The sequence below is a fragment of the Mesocricetus auratus genome, unplaced genomic scaffold, assembly GCF_017639785.1.
Source record: "Mesocricetus auratus isolate SY011 unplaced genomic scaffold, BCM_Maur_2.0 Super-Scaffold_100026, whole genome shotgun sequence".
Taxonomy (NCBI): domain Eukaryota; kingdom Metazoa; phylum Chordata; class Mammalia; order Rodentia; family Cricetidae; genus Mesocricetus; species Mesocricetus auratus.
Window position 1 is genome coordinate 26,331,246 of NW_024429207.1, and position 14,747 is coordinate 26,345,992.

Consider the following 14,747-nt stretch of genomic DNA (forward strand, 5'->3'; position numbering starts at 1 on the left):
GTTGTTCTGCTGCAACTGTCCATCAGTTTGAGCATTTCCTGCTGGAGTCATGTCATCTGCATATGGGATAGCTAACTTCTGCCTTTTCTGTTTATAACCATTTCCTTCTTTCTCTTGTTGCTCTGCATACAATTTTAAGTGCTATATTGAGTAAGAAAGGAGAGAATAGACAAGACTCTCATTCCTGATTGTAGAGGAAACTTCTGTTTCTATCCTGATTCAGTGTAATGCTGGCTGTCGCTTTGTTGTGTATAGTGCTTATTATGTTGCAATATGATCTTCCTATTCCTAGTTTCCTCAGGGCTTTTGTTGTGCAGTGATGCTGAGTTCTGTCAAGGGCTTTTCTGCATCTACTTAAATAGTCTTACTTTTCAAGATTTATCTTCTTTCAAAATATGTAATATGTATGTGTGCTGATTAATCTTATGTCAACTTGATACAGACTAGAGTCGTCTGAGAGAAGGGATCCCCAATTGAGAAAATGCCTCCAAAAGATCATACTGTATGTAAACAAGCCCACAGAGCATTTTCTTGATGATTGATGGGTCCAACCCATTGTGCATGGTGTCTTCCTTGGGTTGGTGGTCCTGGTTCTGTAATAAAGCAGGCTGAGCAAGTCATGGGGAGCAAGTCACTAAATAGCACCCACCCCTCCATGGATCCTACATCAGCTCCTGCCTCCAGGTTCCTGCCCTCCTGTAGTTCCTGTCCTGAATTCCTTCAGTGATGGACTACAATGTGAAAGTGTAAGCCAAACAAACCCTTTCCTCCCCAACTTGCTTTTGGTCATGGTGTTTCATCATAGCAATATTGACTCAAATTAAGATGGAAATTGGGGGTATTGCTGTGACAGGCTTGACCATGTTTTGGGGAGGATTGGAGAACTTTGGAACTTTGGGCTGGAAAAATGTCATTGAGTGTTCAAACCTTGGTGAGCTGTTCTGTGGGAGCTTGGAAGAGAGTGTTGAGAGAAACAGAGGTGTTGGAGGCCTGGTTTGTGAAGTTCCAGAATGAAGTTTGAGAGTCACTAAAAGACTTTCTCAGGGAGTTAAGAATACCTGGTTCTGGTCAGCTGGGGCTGAAGAAGTAGCTGTGATTAACAAGAGACTGGAACTAATAAAGTAAAACCTTAGCTTTACTGGGACAATAGATGCTGGTCCGCTGGAGCTAAGAAATCAGTTGGAATTAAGAAGAGACCAGCATCGTTGAGGTGAAGTCTTCTGGGAAGTGTTTCCTCAGGGTCAGCATGCAGAAACTGTAGTCCAGAATCAGCAAGGTTGTATCTCTTCCTGGCAGCAGAACTCCGTGCTCTAGGAGTCACCCAGGTGGTACTGGTTTTAGAGGCATGAAGTGATGTCACGGAGAGCAGCTGAGGCGTGGTACTGTGTGTGTGGCAGGGTTGGACTTCCTGAAGAGAGTCCAGGAGAGGCTATTGGTGAAAGTGCAGCCTAGTGTTAGCAAGGGTCCCCATTAGTTTTAGAGATGCCACTATCATGGGATGACCCTCCCCCCCCCAGAATAGCAGCAGTGGTGGAATGAAGCCAGCCAGAGCCTAGAAGACAAGCTGTGTGTGCTGTAGAGGTTGGGGCCACAGAAATGACCCAAGCCCCTTGGAGGAGCCCAGAAATTGAGACACTGAATTAGTACTGTTGGAGTATGGTTTTACTTTTGTTATGATTGTGATTGTGCCCTGGTTCTTCCTTCTTGAGGTAAGAAATTATTTAACGTATTTTTGGTTTTATGGGAGCCCACAGTTGAGAGACTTTGAATTTTTAAAAGAGATTTTGGATTTGAAGAGACTAACTTTTAAAGTGTTTGAATTGGTAAGGACTGTGGAACTTTAAAGTTTGTAAAAATTTAAATTTGTGATATTTATTAATCTGAGAACTTGGGGATGAACCAAACCAAACCAAACCAAACAAAACAACAAAGGAAAGGTTATGTCTTAAAATGCGTTGTGTGTCAAGGTGACAGGGGGTCAATTGTGCTGGTTAATTTTATGTTAACTTGACACAGCCTAGAAGATTAAGCTGTAGGCAAGCCTGTAGAGCATTTTCTTAGTGATTGATTGATTGACTAGTGATGGGCTGGGAGGGACCAGCCCACTGTGGTGGTCCCTGGGGTGGTGGTCCTTGGTTCTATAAGAAAGTAGGCCGAGCAAGTCAGTGATCAGCCCTCCTCCAGAGCATCTGCATCAGCTCCTTCATCTAGGACCCATCCCTGCTTGCATTCCTGTCCTGATTTCCTTCCAGGATGGACTACGATGCAGAAGTATGAGCCAAATTAAAGCCTTTCCTTGAGCTGGAGAGATGGCTCAGAGGAGGTTAAGAGCACTGGCTGCTCTTTTAGAGACCTTGAGTTCAATTCCAAGCAACCACATGGTGGCTCACAATCATCTACAATGAGATCTGTGCCCTCTTCTGGTATGTAGGCAGAACACTGTATACATCACAAATAAATAAATCTTTAGAAAAGAAAAGAAAGAAAGAAAGAAAGAAAGAAAGAAACAAACAAACAACCCCCCCTTCCTCCTCCTTCTGGTCACAGTGTTTCATCACAGCAATAGTAACCCTACTAAAACAGTATGTGTCTGTTTGTGGGCATATGCACACATGCCTGTAGAAGCCAGATGTGTTGTATTTTTCTGGAGACAGAGTTACAGGGAACTGTGAACCACTTGACATGAGTGGTGGGAACAAAACTCAAGTCCTCTGGAAGAGCAGTACATGTGTTTAACCATTCAGCCATCTCTTCAGCCCTGGTCATGTGATTTTTTTTGCCTTTGAATCTACTTAAGTGTATACAATATTTATTGTATTGCATCTGTTGATCCACCTTTACATTCCTAGAATGAGACTAACCTGCTCATGATGTATGATCTTTTAAATTGTGATTCTGGATTCATAATGATTGAGGATCTTTGCATCTATAGTCATCAGCCAAATTGGTGTAGAGTTTTCTGTCATGTTATCATTTGATTTTGGTGTCAGGATGATGTTGACTTCTTGAATAAGATTGGAAGCATCCTCTCTTCTCTGTCGTATTGATTAGTTTGAGAAGGATTGGTTGTTCCTTTTGAAGGGTCTGGTGGAATTCAGAAGTGTATGTGTCTGGTTTTAGTCTCTGTTGTTGATAGACTTTTTATTTCATCTTTAATTTCATTACTCATCATTATCTGTTTAGATATATATTTTTTAAATTTTTTTAGTAATTTATTTTTATTTTACATGCATTGGTTTTTTGCCTGTGTGTGTGTGTCTTCAGTTACAAACAGTTTTGAGCTGCCATGTGGGTGCTGGGAATTGAACTTGGGTCCTCTGGAAGAGCAGCCAGTACTCTTAACTGCTGAGCCATCTCTCTAACCCCTGTTCAGATAAATAATTTTGGTTTAGTGTTGGTAGGTCATATATGTATATAAATTTATTAATTTCTAGAAATGTATTAAAATATTTCAAATATTTCCTACTGGTCTTTTGGATTTCAGAAGTATCTATGATAGTATCTCCACTTTAATTTCTAATTTTATTATTTGCTGTCTTCTCTCTGTTTTGCTTAATTTGATGAAGGGTTTGCCATTCGTTATTTTTGTGAAGAATCTACTGTTTTAATAACTTAAAGACTAAATTGTTCATTATTTTTTATATTGTTAATTTTAGCTGTGATACTATTTCATCAACCGATAAGAGAAGCATATAAACTATCAAGGCATTGTGCGATGATTTTTTGAATTGTTTGAAACATGCTTGGGGGGGTTGGTGGACTCTGAGTTGCTGTTTGCTTCTCATCGAACTCTCTGTCCTCACTGTTTTTCTGGACTTTCTAGGAAAAGATATCCTACATTATTCCAATAAATAAGAAGCCATATATTGTGCACCTCCAGAAAAGGTGAGGTTTCTTTTATTACTTAGCCTTGTATTTCGTTTTATTTCTTTGACACTGTTTACTTACAGCAGCAGTGGAGTATAAGAGCAATAACAGAGCTCTCATTGGAATTGTCAGTTGTCTCTAATGAATGGATACTCTCTGTAATAATTAAATTGTTGTCCCCAATAACTCAAATGATCTTTGTGAATGAGGTTTAGGACCCCTCCCCCAAACAGACTTGACTCTTGAAGACCAGTCAATATAGATTTAGGTTAGTAGAACTAGAAGGACCAATCAGAGCAGAGGGCTGGAGTGGACAGACCTTGGTCAGAGGCATGGGTTCCCTGGGGTGAGGCTGGCTGTGAACTGCCTTGGGGACAGCCCAGGGGAAATGCTAAGGGGCAGTTAATTCAACAGTGGAATATGAGAGAAAGCAATTGGATTTTGCTATCATTTCGTGCTTTTAAAACTCTCAACAAATTAAGTATAGAAAGGATATATGACAACATAAAAAGTCAACATATAATAAACCCAAAGCCAACTCAGTGGTGAAAGTTGAAAGGATTTCTCCTAAGATCAAGAATATGGCCACCTCACCACTTCTACTCAGTGTAGTGCTGAAAGTGACAGCTAGAAGAGTTCAGCAAAAGAAAGGAAAACACTTGAACTGGGAAGGTGATGTCACATTGTTCCTGTAGGACATTATCTATCTATCTATCTATCTATCTATCTATCTATCTATCTATCTATCTATCATCTCTTCCCCTCTCTCTCATTTCTTCCTCTGTCTGTACTATATCATCTTTCTCTATTATCTCTCTGTGCCCCCTCTCTCATCTCTCTAGCTCCTCTATCCTCTCCCCACTTTCTGGCCCCCCACTTCTCCATAGAGGATCCACAAAACAACAACAAAATAAACCCCTTGCCATTACCAATAAATAAATTCACAAAAACCAGAAGCAATTCTACACACTAACAATGGGCTATCTGAAAAGAAATAAGAAGTTCCTATTTATGGTATCAAAATTTTAGACTAGCTGTGGAGATAGAGGCGGGTTCAAGGATATCAGGTAAAGGAGAACAAGGAATTCAGAGTCACCATCAGCTACTTAGTGATGGTGAGTTCAGAGTTAAAACAACAACAAACTCACAAACCAAACCAAACATACCACTAAACCAAAGCCATGACAAACTAAACAACAACAACCCAGACAACAACAACAAGCTCAAAGCAATATAAAAGAAAGTAAAACACAAGTGGCATTTTCTATAGGAAATTTTCTTCTAAGATATATGCAACTCTCTAAAATAGCAATGTCAATTTGGAATAAAAATGAACAAAGCTAGAGGAATCATACTACTAGACACCACAGTATACTAAAGGTATACTACTCAAAATTGTTTTTTTAAAGATTTTTAAATTTTATGTATATGAATATTTTGCCTGCACATATGTATGTGCACCATGTATATACCTCATTATTGTGGAGGCCAGAAAAGAATATACGGTCCCCTGAAACTGGATTAGAGATGGTTGGGAGCTGCCATTGTGGGGTCTGGGAACTGAACCTGGGTGCTCTGGAAGTGTTCTTTTTTTTTTTTTTTTTTTTTTTTTTTGGTTTTTACGAGACAGGGTTTCTCTGTATTGTTTCGGAGGCTATCGGTCCAGCCTGGTCTCGAACTCACAGAGATCCGCCTGCCTCTGCCTCCCGAGTGCTGGGATTAAAGGCGTGCACCACCAATGCCCAGCTCTGGAAGTGTTCTTAACCTCTGATGGAGCCATCTCCATAGTGCCTTAGATATGGTTTATTTTTTAAATATTGTTATTGCCATCACTGAAATTGGACAAACTCTGCTTTAAAGGTGTGAATGCATTTTCAGTGTGAGAAGGGAAAACAGTATAACTGAATGCCATGGAAGCGTGTGAGGAAGGTGGGCACCACCGAGACGTGGGGATGTGCACATACACATAGAGACAGGAAGAGAGCAGGAGGAAGGTGAGCTCACCGACACCAACAGAGAGATGGCGTTGAGCAAGTCATCAAGGGTGCAATGGTCGAGGCATGGCAGAGTGGGTTTCCCTCACCTCTGCCTACCACTCAGACCTGACAGCTAGAGTGTGTGGGAGGCACCATTACCAGTGCTTGTGAGACCAGGCTCAGTGGAGAGCTGGAAGCAGTAGACTGTGTGCTCACTGGAGCCTGAGGGAGGGTGAGGAGAAGAAGTAAGACCCAAACAACACAGTACGTGCGGAATATGGTACCACCGGGAGCTTGAGCTTAGTCCTCAGTTTCAGTGCACATGCTAAGGATAATAGGACTTCATTTTCTTCCATCACATTATCAAAGACATACATATATATCATGTAATATATATGGCATACATTATATATGACATATTAGATCATATATAACATGTACTATGTATTATATACTATGTAATTACCTGTTATCTAATATATGATAATATCATATATAATATAACAACACATTCAAATATATAATTATTTATACATAATCATATATAATTATAAAATGTAATATATCATATAATAAAATAATAACATAATTATTAATGTGTGATATAAATATAAAACTAATGTATCATATACAATCAATATTGCCTATATTAACATGCACTATTAATATATGATTGATATATACAATTGATATGCAATAGTAATATATATGATATCATGCTAATATATATATTAATATATGCTAATATAGATCATATATTAGAATAAAGGAGCAGAAAATTCTCACAACCCTCCATCCAGTTTATATCTCTGTAAATAAAAGACTATGACTACTCCTCTTGCAGTCCCTTCCCTTTATTAAAAGGATCCTAGTGGGCTGGAGAGATGACTCAGTGGTTAAGAGTGCTTACTGCCCTTGCAAAGGACCTGGGCTTGGTTCTCAGCACTCCTGTGGCTCATAGCCACCTGTGACTCCAGCTCTAGGAGACAGGATGTCGTCTGGCGTCTATGGGTGCCTACATACACTGGTGCATAAATCCATGCGGGCACATAGATCCACATAAAAAAGTAAAAGGAACCCCTTAAATTGGAGAAACTATTTTGAGTAAATGTGTATTACTTTGCATGACGTGCATTGTATAGCAAGTCTTTTAGTGTCAAGGCTCCCATTTCTGCTCAAGTTCCTTACCTCTCTTGTAGCTGGGATGTCCCCAGCACATGTGAAGGCTAATGGGTGAGGTTATGTTCCAATAAGGCTTTATTTACAGAAACATGGGGTGTTGCAGAGTTGAATGATGGCTGCTCTGTTGTTTCTAAAAGACTAACCAAGAATTCTCTTTTCTTTACATAGTTATTTTTTAGCAGACCGTTTTATGGTTTATTCGTATAACAAAGGATCTGTGAGTTCTCGATCTGCAGGCATCCCGGTAAGATTTAAGCTATTTTCAGAGAACTTGAAAATAATTGAGTGGTTTCCCAACGCACAAGACTCTCAGGATCTGTAGGTGATATACTTAGGGTACTTATTACTTAGTCACCATGTGCTCCCTGATGTCTCAGCGGAGTTAATTTAGTTGACTGAGGGCCTTTCATGGGGACTACCTATAAACTGTTGCTTCACCTAGACTTCTGAGAGAGTGAATGTAAATGAAAGTAAAAGAAGCAGATTAAGTGCGCGAGTGCACCGAAGCACGGACACAACCTTTGGTATGCATTGCCCTACTGTGTACAAACATTAGTCCTACTGTGTGCTACATGTGTTCTAGACCTTTTTCGGACCTGAGGAGTTTGAATGCTCTGTTTATTATTGAGTAAAACAATTCTCTAAAATATTTTAATATGCTTGCGTGTTTTCTGTTTTTCACCGCGTCTTCACTTTGGGGTTTCTGTCTCTGGAAGTGTGTTGTTGAGTGAATGCGTATCTTCTTGTCGTCACTGCACCCCTTCTCTGGTACTCCTTCTGTCCTTGCAGGTGACACTCTTTGTGTTAGCACTGCTTCAGAACCCTCCTTTCCGGGCACACTGGCCCTTCAAGCTTCCGGAGTCTTAGCTCCTCACATCCTTTTTAGGTAGCACGTTACAGTTTTAAAGATGCTCAGAGCGCCGGGTGGTGGTGGCGCACACCTTTAATCCCAGCACTAGTTGATGTCTTAAATCTGTACATTGGAAAAAAGAATTATGGAGACCTTTTGAGTATCACGGTATGCATACCATTGTAAATCATGTATGTATGCGCGGCCTCCACCCACTTCTGTCTATTTGCAGAGCAGGAAGTTATTTGAAAGTTTTGGCAGTTCTTCGGTAACCAGTTCCCTGCTTTTCATCCCTAGAGTCAATGCTACTATCAAGGATACGTCAAAGGCTATCTGAACTCTGTTGTCACACTCAGCACATGCTCTGGACTGAGGTCAGTAACTTTCTACCACTCTGGCTGCAGCATTTGGCTGCAGTGGGTGCAGTCCACTCTGTTCACGTGTAGCTGGGGCAGATTTTTCACATGCTCATTGGCGCTGTCTGGCTCCAGATGTGGCCCCAGTGGCCTGGGATTTCTCTCCCTTACTTTGCAGACCAGAGATAATCCTAACATCTGGAGGGTTTCGACTTCCCAATATTCTTGCTCAGCTCTTCCTTTTCTTAACAACAGAAATGGCAAATGAATGTTTTCAGTTGTAGGAGCAAGGTTTAGGATGGCTTATTAATTTTTTCAGCAAATAGAAATTTTACAATACCTACCATGTATCTTAGCATTTGGAGATAAAAATAAAATAAATGAACATAAATGACCTTTGCTTTTCCTCATGAAAGTTATCTTTACAATGAGGAGGCAAGTCATATCCTTGTAATTATTAATTCAATGCTCCTTTTTAAAAAAAGTAGTAACAGTACTTTCTCTAACTTTTGAAAATTATTTGGTTTCTTCTTTTCTGCTTTGATAGGTTTTCATCTTGTCAGAGTTCTCCACCCCGCTTTTAGTGAACGCCTTTGTTTTCCCAAATGCTTCCTGGGGCTTCTTGCATGGGACCCTGAAATTTAAACCTGAAACCAGTTTCTCATGCAGAAGTGACACACTGGGCTACCTCATTTCAGGGAAACAAAGTTCTGTAAACTGATCACCTCTTCAGAATCAGGCTTTTGATTTCTTATTCAAACCATGTACCCAGCCAGAATAAGTATCCCTGTACAAACATTGCTAGATTTTATTTTCATTAGTAAAATGGCTGATGTACATTTTTATTATGAAAGCTCGGCAGTCAGGTTTTCAAAGTTCTGCAGGCTAGAGAGATATTTATTAATGCTTCAGCTTATTAAGTTGTTAAGGAGCTGCTGACTGAAGCACAGGAACGTCATTTGATTGCTATCATACTGTGCTCCTAGAAATTTTAAAGCCAGTTTCTATTAGTCTTGTTACATTCAAACAAACAAAGCAATTCAGAGTTTCGTGTTAGAGAAATTATTTTTTTCCTCCAAGCCATCTCTAAAACAGTTTTTTTTGGAACAAAATACTGGTTTGAAAACATTCTGTGTCATTTATTGTTTCATTGGATGCTAATAGAATTTCACAATACAGATTTTATTCAAGGCACTCAACAATTTCGTCTTTAATGTTTCAGAGGAATCCTGCAATTTGAAAATGTGTCTTATGGAATCGAGCCTCTGGAGTCTACAATTACATTACAACACATTATTTATAAATTAGGGAAAGTAGAGGATGAGTTAACAGTTTTTAATAAAAATAGTAGAAACATAGAGATGCCGACGAACTATGGCATTCTTATCAATGAAAAGGTGAGTTTTTTTTATACTTTATCATTTTCAAAGCACTTATTAATTCTAATTTAAGAAAAAGTGTGTGAGACTGTTGTATGGCTACAGTAAGGTAATTCTTTATGGATATTCCTGTCTCTTACTGTCCTACAATTTCCCTGAAGCCAGGCATGATCTTTCCCTCTTAGCCACATCCTATCACTTACTTTGTATTGCTCACTTTATTTTACTTTAGTGCTGTGTTTTTGCTTTGTTTTGGCTTTTGTTTGTTTTATTTTTATTGGTGGGAACAAGCATACCTGAAAAGAAGCAATGTCTGCAGAGAATGAACGACTGGTTAGAAGGGTTGCAGCACTGTGGAAAGACTGGAAGATTGTGGGTCCAAAGGCCCCTTACCTTATCATAGGCCGGGGCTAGCCCTGGGAGCAGCCGTTCCTTGTCTACCTCCTTGCTAGAGTTAGCATCTTCTATTCCTATATTCCAAAGGGTTGGCCTTTTGATAGTATCAAATAATCCCTGCATGTTTCTTTTCTTTTTTAATTTTCAACTTTTCACTGTACTGAGCAATTTAAAAGATCATTTTCTATAGTCACAGAATTGCTAGTTACAGAGATTGATAATTCCATAACTAGTCCTTGATCATAACCTTTCTATTCCATAAGTCCTTTGGATAGCCTGAATTGTGAAAGTATAGATGACATAGTAAATGCCTATGTATTTCTTAGTTCCATTTTTTCATCTTTTTTACCTCAAGGTGATGTCTGTCATTGATCAGGACATGTGTTTCTTGGAAGAAGCAAAAAAAAAAAGTCCCCATTTTCTAATCAATTTGTTAGTCTGTGTCTTTTTATTGTGGGAATCAAGACCATTAGTATTTAATTATTGCTGAAAGATGTGTATTAATTATTAGTTCCTGTCACTTTGTTAATCTTTAAAAAGTATCTCTTTTGGTTACTTGTCCTGGTATTGCCTATTTGTTACAGCCTCTCAAGTGTGTTTATTCTTCTCTTCAGATTGAAGTATCCCTTCTAGTACCCTCTGTAGAGCTGGTTCAGTAGTCGTACATTCCTTTAATCAGTTTTTTTTTGTTATAGAAAGTTTTTATTTCAACTTTATCTTAATGGATAGTTTTGTTGGGTATAATAGCCTGAGTTGTCAACTATGATGGTTTGGAACTTGGGATGCATCTCATTGTGGCTTCAAATGTTTTTTTTTTTTTTTAATCAATAATCAGGTGCTATTCTGATGGGCCTGTCTTCATAAGTGAGTTTACCTTTCAACATCTTATCTTTACTTTGTTTTTAAAAAGCTTTAACTAGACAGCATGGGATTGATCCAGACCCCCTGAATGTGGTGTCAGTGAGGAGGCCTAGGCAATCTATGGGGCCTTGGGTAGTAGATCAATATTTATCCCTGGTATATAAATGGACTTTGACTGCCCATGAGGCAGTCAAATGAGGGCTGCTCTCTCAGCCTAGACCCATTGGGGAGGGCTAGGCCCTGCCCTTGATGAAATGATAGATTCTGGGATCCTCCATGGAGGAACTCACCCTCCCTGGGGAACAGAGTGGGGATTGGATGGGGGATGGGGGACCTGGTGGGGAGGGCAGGGGAGGAGGGGAGGGTGAGGGAGCTGGGATTGACGTGTGAAACAAGCTTTTCTAATTTAAATAAATAAATGAAAAAAAAACAAATAAAAGAAAAAAGAAAAAAAGATTTCAAAACCTCAATGACAGAATGGCAAAATGAAAATACAGATCAGAGGGATATAGAAATATAAGGACCATGCACTTCATGATACAGGCCCCAAGTCTGGTTGGCAGTAATCAACTGTATTGGAAGGGAATAAACAATTGTAGGTTAAGTCAATCACTACTGGCTGTTGCTTATATTGTGCAACAAACTGCCAGCCTAGTTGACTTAATCAAAAAACTGTACAAAAAATGGAGTGCAAACAATCTTTAATATAGTGCCATCTCTTAAGTTTCTGTGATCTAAGCTGTATGTATCAGAAAACTCAAAGCAAACACTTTGGAATTGTGGTTGTGAGTATTAAATGATATGCTGTCTATAACATGTGGAGCAAAATTGTATTTCAGTTGTGGTGTATATTGTTATTTGGTTTGGGACAAGGAAACAGCACTGAGAACACAGAATGCTAACCCAGGGTTTGTCTTTTTTTATGACTGTTCATATGTTTTGTCTCTGTAGATCTAACAAACTCATTGCCACTATATTTGAGGCCTTTATTTCAATTGATTAACACAACATGTTTTTCTTTCTTTTTTTTTCACAAAAAGCAAATGCTTTTCTTTCAATGACCAATGACCAATTAGGAAACAAAATTTAAAAATTCTCCCAAAACAACATCACAAGATGTAAAACACTTAGGAATGAACATAATGAAATCATTATAAAACTAAAACCATGAGCCTATAGAATATTGGTATAAAAATGGAGGACTTAATAAATGGATGGTATAACAGTACTCCTTGGACAAATGTATAGAATCAACACAGACCCTCTTAAAATCTCTGATGACTTAACTGATACAAATTTCATATGCAAATGAGACAGTCTTTAATATTTAACAAACTGAGGATTTTCATCTTCTGATTTCAAAACCTATTATAAACCTCACAATACCCAAGATCACAACATGTTTTTCAAACAGCCTACATTTCTGACCCACATGTAGAACGAACTTACAACCCCAAACAGAAAATCCCTTACCTGCCTTTGTCATGTAAATCCTTTCAGCATGTGTTATAAAAGATGTATCTGAAGTATAAAAAAAAAACCAAACAATGATTTATGATCAAGACTTTAGTGTGAATTTTCTCAAGATTGAAAAGTTGGTTTGAATATTGGTACTGAGATAAAATAGAGCTATAGACCTAGAATTGTCAAAACCATTTAAAACTGAAGAAAGTATACCATTTGATGTCAGGATTTATCATCAAGACAATGTCATGTCTGAAATTTAGACATGCAGATCAATAACAGAAAGTGGAGAGTTTAGACACTGCTGTTGTCATTACAGAAATGGTGACGGCATCAAGAAAATTCAGGGTAAAATAACAGTATTTTTATGAAAACATCATGGGAAAATTAAACATATAATATAAGCACTGAATATAAGAATCTTAATTTGTGCCATTTGTTATAATTCATTCAAGGTTGAATATTAATTCTAAAAAATAAAGCTATGAAGTTTGCAGAATAAAAAAAGATTTAATTATAATATACTAAGGAGAATTTCTTTGCTGGTCTTGTTGAGTTGATGTTTTGCAGGCCTCTTATACCTGGATGTTTAAGTTTGGGAAACTTCCTGCTATAAAGTCAATGAATATATTCTCCATGTCTTCACTATGTATTAGTTTTCCTTCTTCCGTGAAAGCTTATCATTGGCCTTTACCGAGTCACTTAGTTCTACTTTGTCTTTTATCTGTGACTCTGTCTTTGACATGGTACATTTTGTTGGTGAGGCTTTCTAGTGAGATTTCTAATCAGCTTACTTGAGGTTCTTGTTTCAGTTTGGGTTTTCTTTTAAAAAAATGAAATCTATTTTAGCGTATTGTATTGATTGCCTTATTTAATCTATCGCTCTTTGTCTTGGGAGAGTTACTTGACCACAGTTCTAACCATTATTGTGAATTCTTTGAGATTTTTTTCCAGGTCATTTCCATTTAGTGCCATTACTAGGAGATTTATTTATTTTTGAGGAAACATGTTATTTTTGTATAGTTATTATCTCTGCATTGGTATTTGGACACTGAGTTGGTTTGTTGGTTCAGTTTTTTTTTTTTTTGCTCAAAGTTTAAGTGCTTTCATAATGTCCTAACTCTTCCACATTTCATTCAGATATATTAAAAAATTCAACTCATCTTTATTTGTTTGGTAGCAGTGTTTGTGGAGGATGCTAACTTACAGCAGGTTTGGGGTGGTCATTCCCTGTTTTTCTCTATCCAAGATCTTCCACTTGTCGGCTACATTCTGGTACCTGCAGTGGCTTGGTCTAGGAGCTTGGGATAAGTTTCCCCAGCAGCACGGGTTAGTCTGGGTCTCAAGGTCAGATGAAGTAACTGGACATATAGTGAACACTAGGGGATCTAAAGGAGGGAGTGGGGCTGGAGGGATGTGATGCCCCCTGGCAAGCAGCCACAGGGCTTTGGAATGTCCTGAATCACGAGAGGCTGGGAACAAGGGATGCAAGTAGCTTACATCAATCTAGAGGCCATGTGGGACAGCTGGTGAGTTCCTGGGTAAAAAGAGATTGAGATATGGTCAGTCCAAAAAGGAGGGAAAGAGGCTGAGAGCTCGCTCTTGTGGTTTCCTGAGATGGGACTGTGTTTTGGGTATGTCTATGGTGTTTATTCAGGTTATTTGTGACCGCTTCTTGGATTTCACTCTTGCATAGTGCCCCAAGGTTTGCCGGGGCTGAAAGCTTAGTATTTTTTTTTGAGGTCTTTCACAGCTTGTGTCTAGTTTATACTTTCCAGTATGTGTGCCTGAGATTTCTCAAAGCCTTTCTTTCCCCCACCCTCGCTACACCCTCTTCACCACATGTCCCATAGCCTTTCTTTTATCCCTTGTTCTAGACAGCAGCTAATGCATTTACTTTGAGATTCCTTCCTTCCTTCTTTCCTTCCCTCCTCCCCCCTTTTTAACAAGCACCTCCCATAAGTTTACTCAACTCTGTGAAAGTTCCAAGGAGGAGGAATCAAAAAGCTCTGCGTGCAAACTCTTTAGGAGGGCAACGGACACCTCAAACAAATCGCCCCTATTCTTTGAGAACAATTTGGCATTGCCATCTCTGGTACTAACAAGGAGCACACAGAGAACATAGACTACCATTCTCATGGATGCTAGTTAGCTGGGTTTCACTGAGAGTTAGTAGCTGTTTTTGTTTTTCACTAAAGCAGTGTCTGATTCCCTTCCCTAAGAGTATTTCCCCATGTTTCTTGCTTGATGAGGGGCTGACAGGATGTGCACAAGCTGGTGCTTTAAGAGCACATGTGACAGTCAGAAGGGGCCCGCAGTGACTAGCAGTTTGGATGAGTAGCCAGGGGAAGCAAACCGGCCTCTTGGGAGACATTGCAAAGTATATGGCTATGGAAAGAAATGAAACACAGCCATA

General features: G+C 39.0%; 1 protein-coding gene across 2 annotated transcripts in view; it reads left to right on the forward strand.

The window, feature by feature from the left end:
* Positions 1–14,747, forward strand: part of LOC101838551 (disintegrin and metalloproteinase domain-containing protein 32) — a 100,270-nt gene that overhangs the window by 18,596 nt on the left and 66,927 nt on the right. For both annotated transcript variants that reach the window (XM_040731905.1, XM_040731906.1), the window contains exons 3-6: positions 3,824–3,885; positions 7,194–7,269; positions 8,173–8,249; positions 9,454–9,628. In XM_040731905.1, the coding sequence (XP_040587839.1) occupies positions 3,824–3,885; positions 7,194–7,269; positions 8,173–8,249; positions 9,454–9,628 (390 nt within the window). The remainder of the gene's footprint in view (positions 1–3,823; positions 3,886–7,193; positions 7,270–8,172; positions 8,250–9,453; positions 9,629–14,747) is intronic.